The sequence below is a fragment of the Protomyctophum bolini genome (assembly GCF_963924005.1).
Source record: "Protomyctophum bolini genome assembly, chromosome: 15".
In the NCBI taxonomy this organism is placed as follows: Eukaryota; Metazoa; Chordata; class Actinopteri; order Myctophiformes; family Myctophidae; genus Protomyctophum; species Protomyctophum bolini.
This window is the reverse complement of record NC_137876.1, coordinates 12,831,442-12,843,417: the sequence shown is the minus strand read 5'-3', so window position 1 is coordinate 12,843,417 and position 11,976 is coordinate 12,831,442. Positions and strand designations below refer to the sequence as shown.

Genomic DNA, 11,976 nt, shown 5'->3' with positions numbered 1-11,976 from the left:
TCCAGGTGTTTGTACCGGTGTCACTGAAGCAAATAAACAGGCAAAGGCCTTTCTACTGCTGGATCAGCACTTCTTGCACAGACAAGTCAGGACCAAAACTGTACCACTCTCTCCCTCTTAACCACTAGAGGCCTTTACACGCACGGACGAAAGGCTAAACGGACCACGCTGAGTCGCATTTGAGCAATGAGTTTGACACCCCGTGCTTTAGCACGAGCATAACCGTGCAGCTGTCTACTGCACAATGTCATGCAACTAACTAGGACGGAAGCACCATTTACCACACTTGAGGTTCCAGCTCAACACATTCATAACGGGATGAATAAAGCAGCATTCACAAGACTAAGTCTAAATTTGGTGAAGTGACAGACTGCACCATAAAAATGGAACAGCAGACAGGCCGGTCAAGAGGGTTTGGCTTTATTCTCTTCAAAGAAGCAGCACCAGTAGATAAAGTCCTTGAACAGAAGGAACACAGGCTAGAAAAAGTCCATTTGCTTGGTCACGCCTCGGAAACCCAGACGTTTTTTTTTTTTAAGTCTGGGAACGAGTCCACTTCAATTCGGCATAGAGTAGCGCAAACGTCGATCACTCTCTGCTGATTTCTGATCGTCTGCACCTTTGTTAAATTGACACACACACACACACACACACACACACACACACACAAACACACACACACTCCTCTCTCTCTCTGTCACTCATTAATTAGTCTAATGTCGCACAGCTGCGTCTAGATTCTCCCGGCGGATCCTGCCGAGAGATGCCTATGCCATAGAATGCATTGGTGGACCCCAGGCTACAACACATGACGTCACGGATAGAACACACAAAGCCAGACGTTAGAGGGGCGCCAGCCCATATTCAACCAAAGGAGACCTGCAGTTCCTTCGCAGCAGAAGCAGACGGCGTAACGGGAGGGACCGAGTTCTGCAGCACCATGAGAGAGTAGCCTCATGTCCTCATGTGCTCTATCATGCAATCTGGGTTAGGCTTTGATGCTTCTAGCTGTTCACCTGGGTGTGGTTGAGTGTCTCTGCAAGCATTGTGTTTCCAACAGACAATACCTGTCCGTCCTCTCCATCAGACAACACATCAATCTCACAGATGAGAGGATGAAAGCTCTCGTTATGTGTCGTGTCGAACGCAATCATAAATTGATCGTAAATTTTACAGTTTTGCATACCAGCCTGTGGCGGGGCTCCATTGTCACTGTCACGATGTGATTCGTTTTCATGACGTGTCTTTCCGAGGAATCCACTTCCTCTATTGCATACTATTGTTATACTGCTGCTATTGCATTTTCTCCCCCAGTGCAACTGCATTGTGACAGCTCCCTCGATAAAGGGACAGATATGACATTTATAACTATTTTTAGTCCTATGCTATACTTTGTGGTATGATGGTGTTGCATGGTAAAAATAGCCAGTCTACAAGCTCACAACACGTCGTATCATGGTGCATTGTGAAATTGTAGATGGGCTATTTAAAAGAAAATCACACCCGTGTGAACCGAGTGGTGTAACCCCCCCCCCCCTCCTTTCCTCTCTCTCTCTCTCTCTCTCATTAGCAGGCAACTGTGCAGCACTAATAATATCTCTCTCTCTCTCTCTGTTTCTGGCAAACAGCGCCCCTACTGGTACTCAGTCATACTCGTGCTCATTAATACATACATACATAGGTGAACACGGACATTGCTGGTTGTAGGAGTGGTTGCACCACTCAAAAAACACACACCCGTGTGAACTGAGTGGTGCAACTCTCTCTCTCTCTCTCATTAGCAGGCAACAGTGCAGCACTATCCCTCTCTCTGTTTCTGGCACAACAGCGCCCCTACTGGTACTCATAGTCATATACTGGTGCTCATTAACGTCACAGACACACATATGTGAACAACACATAGGTGAACACGGACATTGCTGTTCCTTGGAGTGGTTACACCACTCAAAAAACAGCCTATATATATTTAGGGACGCCATGTTGAAAGTGGTTGAATGTCCAGTTTGCTCATTAATGGCCTCTATCTAGTTTGTTTGAGTCCATTTGTTACACAGTTCAGTGTGTAGCTGTCAGTGGTGGAAAATGTACTCACATCTTGTACTGTACGTAGTAAAAGTATAAATACTGCAATATAGTAAAAGTAAAAGTGCCAAAGTATTGGTATCAACATGTACTTCAAGTACCAAAAGCAAGAAAGTACTATTTAAGCAGACTGTCACATTTCAATAACAAATCTTTTGAAAATAGCAGATCTACAAGCTCACAATGAGCGTGTCTACAAGCTCACAATGAGCTTGTAGATCCGCTATTTTCAAATGGCCGAAATGTCTATAGGGCTGAAGTGGTTAATGTATGTTTAGTAAGAATAATCCAAATCTACAGAGTAACTACCGGTAGTAACTAAAGTTTTCAAATAAATGTAGTGGAGTAAAAGTACAATATTTCGATCTGAGATCGTAAGTAGAAGTAAGTAAAGTATAGTACAGTACTTAAGTAAATGTACTCAGTTACTTTCCACCACTGGTACAGTAGCTGTTAATGTCTTGACTCTTGTCTGTCAGCAGGGGTAAGCCTCCACCTCTTTCTAGTGCATTCCGGCTAATCTGACCTCTAAAGGGATTACCCATACAATGTGTATGAAATACCACTATACTCTTACATAACATACTTATTGTTCAGCTATAGTAGAGTCCCCCTGACCGCATTAGAGCTTTACATTCTATAACATCTATGACAAAAACAATCATTGCTGACTAACTAAACATAATGTCAAATGTAAAAGGACATTTTCAAATTTAAAATGATGCAACTAATTGAGGACGTTAAAGAAAATAAACAAGTCTCAGGATATCTTCTTTGAAATGTGCTATGGACTGGACTGTGGACTGTGACGGCCATTTGGTCACGTCAAATCGGCCGGCTTAAAGGAATGCATTTAGGAGTGACCTTTGGTTGCTACGGGCAACCATGGCCTGTACGAGGTTAGAAACAGTGCACGATTACAGCCTGTAGTTTGCCGATATGTCTAGTCTCTCTCAACTGATTAATGATGGGGAAAATGCTGCTTGAAATGGCACATACTGTACTGTATTTTCCCATAGAAGCCTCTCGGATTCTCTTTTTCATTCCATATTGACTGTGAGGTGTCTGTCTTGTCACAGACTGTTTTGATTTAGTAATCCTCTGTTGTGAGTTAAACGCTCTCCCCTCCAAGGACAACACATGGCATCAGAAACACTAAATCTATTACTTAGTTACAAAGTTGTAGAGTGATTATGTACAGTTATAAGATTATGCAATCCTAACTCGGATGTGGATCAATTCTCGTGCATAAACACACACAAAACCTCTTTGGAAGTATTTTGGAGCTTTCCAATTTCACGTTGAAATCATTCTTCTTATCCTGTGTGCTTATTATATTGTAGCCACAGTTTCACAGTTTGCAAACGATCAGTGGCCATCATATACATTTATTTTTATTGTCAGTTTTTTTTATATAACAAACAGTCAAGGATTGTATATTCATTATGTCATTTGTTACAATTACCTTCAACACTGATGGTCTCCCCCCCCCCCCCAAAAAAAAAAAAAAAGACAGTAAGTAGTCAAGTAGAGTATGTCTACCACATAATGAGATGCATACCCTCCTGTACTCATTAATGTGAGTGATTCAGAATGTGATTTATTGCTTCCAGCAGTCAGTGTCAGACTGACTAATCAGTAATCACGGTAATCTAAACCCTGTGGGTTGTGATTTAACTAATCTCTGTTGTGATCCTACAAGCTCTCTCCTCTATTGAAGGTGGTGACTGACTGACTGACTGCTCATTCACTTGATCTGAAGTTCATCTGTGAGCAAACGATTTGTTCTTAAGTTTATTAAGTACACAGATAATTATGTATCTTTGCACTTTAAGCCACGCACTGCCCCACCAGTGGCACGTGCAGAGGGGGGGGGGGGGGGGGGGGGGAGAGACTTCATGTAATCAATTCCCAACAGATCTCCAAACCTTTTGTTTTGGGGAGCGCTGGTTTCAGTTCATTCAACCTCCTCTTGTGAGTTGGCTAGTGAGGTGCACCCTAGGAGACACTAGGGACCGCTCCGGCAACCGGAAATGGATTAGTGCTCGATACATAAACCTGCTTGCCGTCGCAGCCCTTTCTACTACGGCAGAACCTACACTTCCACGTCGTGTCTACAACGCCATGTCATAACCATGTTTATTGAAATTATAGCTGTCATACTGTACATTTACACACTGATTGCTCCATCACCTCTCTTATGCTGTGTAATGTGTTGACAGGCTCTGAATGAAGAAATAACACTAATACCATATGTCATATTAACCATGTTTATTAAAACGATTTTAGAATAACACGGATTGCTCAAGCACCGTCCTCTTTCCACTGCTGATCATGTCCAGCGCATGTAAGAATTAAGCAATATCGGCAAGTCAGCTGACGCGCGACGGGGTGTTTAAAATAATAATAATAATAATGTGTTTATGTTTGACACATGTTTGACAACCAATGCGCGTGCAGCGGCTGCAGCCATGCACAGACAGGCTCTGCTGCTGTGATCATGAGCGCACCTCCCGTTCTTATGACAGCGAATGTAGGTGTGGTTTTGAGGACAACTGCTTTGAATTGCTATTATTGTTCAATGTTCACACACAACAGAAACCAATGGATTATATATTTCAAGAGTGAGAGATCACAATAAAAATTATTCCTCCACACTGGGAGAAAAACTGCATCTGAAAGTTTGATTGGTGCATTTTTACACGTGAGTGCAGTTAGAACTTTCCCATTGCATCTTATGAAAGACAGGGTTCTTGTGCTGCTGGCCTGTGCGTGTATGCTGGTGCTTACCAGTGTGACGTTGTCTGATAAGGTGCCTAGAGAAATGGGAATAGATGGAGATCTAGCAAGCAGATTGTACACACTGTCCAAGTTGGCAGCCTGTATACTTGGTCCTGCAGTATCTTCATAATAATAATAATAACGTGAAAAAAGAAAAAGAACAGAGACTCCCAGGGGTCTGCTTGGTCCCCTCAACAACAGGGAATGTTCGCCTATTATGACATGCCCAAAATAGGGTTCGCTTGGGCTTGTGAGGTTTAGACTCAGAGTGATTAGGTACATTTATGAGATTATGGACAGATACAAGGATGCGGGTCAAGCCTTAATTGTGCATAATTACAACAGTGTTACTACTCACCAGTGTTGCCAGATTTTGCGAGAGAAATAAGCAATCAGGTCTATGAAAACAAGCCCAAAATAAGCGACTAACACATGAGCACTATAAACCTATACACATCGGACATTTGTGAGCTTATAGATCTGCTATTTTCAAACAAATCTAGTACTGGGGTCCCTGGCACAAAATGTTTTCAGATGGGGATACACAGACAGATACATTTGGGGGTCCTTGACATGAAAATGTTTATAAAATGACTTATTCAAACAGCATTAGGTAGGAAGCCCAAATAAGCAACTACACTTTTAGAAACAAGCCCCAAACACTGCTAACTACCAATATTTACAATACAAGCAACTTTACAGAAAAACAAGCTCAACGTCGCTTATAATAAGTGGACATGGCAACACTGCTGTTCAGAGTCACCACCACTGAGCTTAAGCAGTTGTGGGCTGTGCTGTATACGCCTTAACCCCACCTCTGTGTTTACATTGCACAAAGGCAGCAGTGTTGCCATGTCCACTTATTATAAGTGACTTTGGGCTTGTATTTATGTAAAGTTGCTTTATGTGTTTTTATGTAAAGTGTAGTTGCTTATTTGGTCTTGTTTCCTAATGTTTTAGGAACTAGATTTGTGTTGTAAAAATGTTTCAAAATATATTCTACATTTTCCTAAATTTCTTTATTTATATAACAGATCTACAAGCTCACAACATGTCATGGTTTCTACGTGTTGTGAGCTTGTAGTTCAGCAATATGTTCAAATAGGCTATGTATTATGTTTAAAAGGCAAAAGGGCTCGCTTCTTTTGCATGGGCTTGTTTGCGTAGACCCAAAAATATAGTCATTTTACATTTTACCACTACTCTTAACTTATATTTTAAGCATAATGATATTGTAGCATTGTGATATTTGGCCAGGCATAACTCCCTCCTCTGAGGGAGCTACCTTTGGGGAAGGGGGTTGTTGCCCAGACAGGGGCCAGACTGGTGAACCGTGGGTCATGGGTTCAATAGTGGGTGAAACGTTAAAATGGTAATATGTTGTAAAACAATGAGTAATGGTAATATTTAGTGGTTTTCACTTTTACAAAAAATAAAAAATTTATAATATAATATAATCATTCTTCTGTACCACAAAGTAGCTGATCTACAAGCTCGCAAGCTGTCATGATCAGGTTGTGCAGCCTATATATTTTTTGCGTTTTAATTTTTGTATATTTAAATTAGTCCTTTAATGCAGACCGATTAAAACAAGGCAACATAAACCCATAATAATTAAATACGTGTGGAAAAAATCATTGGTTTGTGATCAGATTGACTGCTTAATGAACAGTAAAGACATCAGGATTAGGTTAAACCTGGCTGTTAGCCTGGTCCGGAGGAGGCTAAATCCACAGCATTAGTTTCCATGGTAACTAGTGTGGCATTGCTTTCATGAAACTGAATCAAGCCTCAACATATCCAGGTTAACTGGCAAACTTAATTTGGCAAGATTAACCAGCTTTCATGAAACCGGTTAATCGCTGATCCAGGATATATTAAGCCAGGATATCAGTTAAATCCCGGTTTAATCTCTAATCCAAGTTTCGTGAAACGAGCCCCCTGGTTTGCTTATTTCTCTCTCTTAACCTGTCAACACTGAAAGGCAGCAGCACGGCACCGAGTGTTCACCTGAGGAAGCCATTATGAGGAAGTGAACCGTAGTAACCAGACACCTGTGGTGCCTTCCCCTTGTACCGTAGCGCCCTCCCAGGCAGGGTGGGATAGGGGCGGGCCCAGACCGGATCGACCAGTGAGACACGCACTTTATCCAACCTGAGAGAGAGGGGCTTTTCTCACTCACACACCCATTACAACAGAGAGAGTTGTCATGTACCTTGAGACACACACACCCACATGCTTGGCAGTGGAAAAAGACTCCCGGCTCTATATCGACACATAAGGAAGGACGCCTAACTTTATTGGAATTGCAAAGCACCCTTTTTGTGTTCATGAAAGCGTGGAAGTGGCTACTTCTCCCACGTTTCCCAGGGAGATTATTCTGTGTGAGACTCATGCCTCCAGCAACTGAAGTGAACAACGTGGCCTTTTTTTCCCAGGACGTCATTTGGAATCTCACTCAAAGGACAGTGAACTAAACTTTTTTTTTCTTTTCTTTTTTTCTTTTACAATGTACAGTTAAAATGAGTTTGTATGTGAAGTGGTGAAAGTGTAGTACGGTGTATATATATGGTGTCTGCTTGTGTGTAGTTTAACAGGATTATAGGATAGTGTTGTTATAATTGGAGCCCTCCTGGAGAGCGTAAGACGAGCCAGGGGGGATTTGTCCTCACAAAGGCCTTTTGTTCCAGAGCAACGGTAAAAGTGGAACAGGGGCAGGTTGGATGGCTGGAGTTTAGGAGATGCACCTTTTGTGACATTCTCAATGGACACTCTGTGCAGGAATTGCTCTCTCGTCGTTGGAACCGACTCCATTAGCTCTTAGTGAATGTCACAGGTTAAGTAAAGATGGACGGTGTAAGTAATGGTTCCGACGGACGGGGGAGGCAGCCCCCAGGTTCCTTCCTGGACAAACTCTCCAATGTCTTCGCCTGGGAACGTTCCGTGTCGCCAGCCGCGAGAGGCCACCGCACTGCCGTGCTGACGTCTTTCCGAACACTGTCCAACGAGCAGAGTTCTCCGTCCGAAGGTGATCAAAGTGCCGGGGATGTTATCAGCAGTGACATGTTCAAAGTGCCTGGAGATATGTCTGGAAACTGTGACAACGAGCAGAATGTTGAATCATGGGAGACGGAGTCCTGTGAGGAGGACCGAGGTGGAACATCAGAGACCGTGACCGTCGACCCCGATCTGGTCCAGGTCACCATGGTGGAAATCTGTAGCGATACGGAAACGGAGGATGAGGAGGGGGCCCTCGGTAGTGAATCGGACACACTTGCTGAGACCGGCGGGCCCCTCCTACACAAGGAGGACAGTGAGATACTAGGTCATGGACATGGTGTTGATAACTCGGGTCAGCTGACCTCCAGTCCAGTTATGTGTGACATTGATGAGCCGGGGGTCTACCAGCTGCCTGTGTTCAGAACGCACAGTCTGCTGGAGAGATCGCTGAAAGACGCATCTGTTCTTTACACACACAAGTACGCCAGTAAAACGGACTTGGGGACAGACCCTGCGTCGCCGTTGTATGTTCCTCAGCAGAGCAAAAACTGTCGGCCCGATGCGAGTGCTGCTTCCACTGGGGCAGAGGAAGGAGAAACGATGGGGAAAGCGATGTCTAGAATTGGCCTTGGCTCTATGCGTCGAGGAGGAAACCCTTCTGTGCCTTCAACTGTTGATCTCTCCACCACATCTGGACTTCCAGACTTGAAGGATGCATCTAATAATGCTGCCACTACCTCACATTCAAAGGGGTCAGAGGGACAAAACAGGAGGTTGTTGATTGATGGACGAGAGCAGGAGGCTGTGGCTGAGAGGCCTTTCACAAACCAGGTCTCTACGCCACCTGATGATTCAGTTAAAGCCTGCTCCAGCTCACAGAAGCCTCCTCCCGACACTGTTCATGATAAGACAAAGGACCTTTCAGAATCGAGCCAAACCACGTTGCTGTCCTGCTGTGTCCCTGGAGAGTGCCCAGCTGTCCGCGAGCCAAGTCCCATTCCTGACTCCCCAGCGCAGAGCCAGCGCCACACGCCTGCCTCTGACCAGCCTGCGGACACAATGGCCTTGTCTGCCACCTCCGCTGCCTCACCCTCCTCCAGGGGCACGGCCCCCTCCTTCCAGCTGCCGGCGCTCTTCAGCGGGCTGCGGGTGCTGAGGAAGGGAGCGGTAGGCGAGGACAGGGAGACGCTAGCGGAGATCAAGCAGAGTGAGAAGGACACCGACCTGGCCCTGCTCAACCTCAAGAGTACGGTGAACAAAGGGAAAAGCTTCTTTCCCGAGCAGGTCACCGCCGCTCTGACAAAGAAACGGACCGAGCCCAGGGCAGTGACTGCTGAAACAAATGTTGCCACGGAAAGCCAAGATGGGACACAAAAGGCGGAGGACCACTTGCAGGATCCCCCTGCGGAACACAGACCCAAAGAGCCCGACAGCGGCCAGGAAGCGGTGATTGAGAAAGTGCCAGGAGCAGAAATGACCGCATTACCGTCCACCGTCACAAGGCGGACAGCCTCAGACATGGCCTATGAAACCTTCAAGAGTTTCTTTGGGCCAAAGGTGATTAAAAAGGAAACAACGGACCCTATGGATCTAGAGGCCGTGAAGAAGAAGATCAAAGGCGAGAAGGATCTGCTGAAGTCCATTTTCGAGAGAACTTCCAGATCTCCTGGCAGTGAGCCCAAAAGTCCCACAGAGGATAAAGTACGTGGTGACACAATTTGAAATCCAAATTGATTCAATGCATAGCTTCTGTAATCATATCACAGATATGTTTTCTCCCTGTTTATGGTCAAGCTGAATGAAATGCATCCATTTCCTCTGGGGAAATGTAGACTCTCTGAAAATAAAGGTTAAATTAAAAATAAATAAATAAAATCTGTGTGTATTCCAGTGTCCATGCCAGTGTGTTTGTTTATAAGTGTGCACTGTTTTCTGTCTTTCTTCCTGCTAGACGGAGTCTCCTGCGTCTCCTATAGATACTGAGGACCGGACCCCAGGGCGTCTCCAGGCCGTCTGGCCCCCACCCAAGCCCAAGGATGAGGAGGAGAAGGTGGGGCTCAGGTACACGGAGGCAGGTGAGAACATGGAGCTCCGCACCCAAAGATAATTGCTTGAAGGAGGCACTAATTTGACTCATTCCATTGCCCCAGGAAACACATATACGTACATATTACAACATCCTTACAAATTGTTAGTATTGTTAGGGACAGCGTTGGCCGAACGGTTTGCGAAAGGTCTTGATATCGGAAGGTCGCTAGTTCGTATCCCCGGACCGGCACGTTAAAATTACCACCGCTGAAGTGCCCTTGAGAAAGGCATTGAACCCCTACCATGAAATGTTCTAGTATGAGCAGGGCCTGGCTGTAAACAAGTTCTTGAGCTTAGTCCAGTTACCCTGGGTAAATATAGTAACTTTGCTTTGCTTTGCTTAGTACCAACATTCCAACATAGCATTAATTCACATTACATTACTATTTCTGTATTGCTTTAATCCGGAGCAATTTACGATAAGCAAAGTAATCGCAATTCATTGCATACTTACTACTACTACGTAGTACATAGTGACATAGTGCCTCAGTAAACTAGGCTCCCTGGTAAACCATGAACCTAGCATGAGTCTAAATAATATACTATTATAAAAACTGAAAATATAGGATACCAGGTAAGGAATTAACCTAGCATCTGTTTTTGTGTTATTATGTGTTTTAGTTTTGTTAACAAGTAGAGAAACGCTGACAACATCTCCTCCAGCCTACTTAAAAGGACATGTTTCGTGCACTTTTTCCCATGCCCTCCTCACAATAGAGTGATAGGCAGGCAAAAAGAAACCCTGAGTGAGTGCTGATATGGCTATACTGTAGCAGGATGACCTTACACATATTATATTCCTTACTCCTTTCTTAGGCTGTGAACATGTGTGAGTAGCATTGAGAAATGTGTTGTGTTTACTGTTTAGACTGTTTCCTGTGTCGGCATTGGTGTTTATTTCCTTTTTGCCACGGTACACTGAGCCTCCAGACGTGCTCAGCCGAAACTCTTAATCTGGCCGGCTAATGCAATAGGAGGAGTGACAAGCATCACAGTGCTATACAGTATGTGGCTGAGCTTCAGATGAAGCTGGGCGTAAGATATCCTTTAAATCCATTTAAAGCAGGAATCCAGGGTAGTGTCTGTCTACACACAGTCATGGTGCGGTCTGTGAAGTTTCATGAGATCACAGGATTATGTGCTTGGTTGGGATTTAGAAAGTTGTAGGGAATGAAGAGGAATCTTAGCAAGGAAAAAATGTCGGTCTTTTCTGCCTGCACTGTGTATGTATGCATGCCACACACGCGCACGCACACACACACACACACACACACACACACACACACACACACACACACACACAGACTGTTTATAGGAGAGGTTTTTATCTTGGTTTAAAGCACAGTTAAATTAGCAGATAAATAGGCAGAGCGAAGGTCTTACCTGATGGTTTGACAGCTGTGTGTGTGAGTGCGTGCGTGCGTGTGCGTGCATGTCCAGATTCAAGCTCACGCTGGACAATCACCACCAGTGTACATAAAACAACAACATGTTTCAGAGTAATGCGTATATCTTTCTCAGCAAAATACCAGTACCACACACAGTATTATTCCCATGATGATAAATCAAATCAGTAATCTCAAAAGGTTTACAATGAGCTTCAAATATATTTTGTATCCTTTAATTCTCTGTGGGTTGACAAATAGAAATTTTGTCCCATGCCTGTCAAATATTTAGCGCTGTGGATTCTTCACATACACAGATCTGTCACCTTTTTAAAATGTTTAGAAATATAACTTGTTATATAATATTGTTTGTTCTGTACAGTATGTGTTGAAGAATGTTGTTGTACTGCAGGCACTGTAGTTACAATTGCAAATCAAAACAGGTTGGTTGAGTTGGAGCGTAGCCCTTTTAATGTTACACAGGGGAAGTGATTTACCCTTCAGTAGTATCTTACGACTGAAGACAGAAATGTCTTCGATACTGTTAGCTTACTAAGTGCTGTCAAACAAGTCTACGGAGCTATCTATGAAATCCAAGAAAAAGTTGAATCTGCAAACACAATTTTATAATATGTAGTGG

General features: G+C 44.0%; 1 protein-coding gene across 1 annotated transcript in view; it reads left to right on the top strand.

Moving 5' to 3' along the window:
* Nucleotides 1–7,079: 7,079 nt before the first annotated feature.
* The window catches only part of LOC308329600 (formin), a 66,706-nt gene continuing 61,809 nt past the window's right edge, over nt 7,080–11,976 (top strand). The window contains exons 1-2 of the mRNA XM_080783989.1: nt 7,080–9,564; nt 9,815–9,938. Of these exons, the coding sequence (XP_080640115.1) occupies nt 7,711–9,564; nt 9,815–9,938 (1,978 nt within the window). The 5' untranslated portion in view covers nt 7,080–7,710. The remainder of the gene's footprint in view (nt 9,565–9,814; nt 9,939–11,976) is intronic.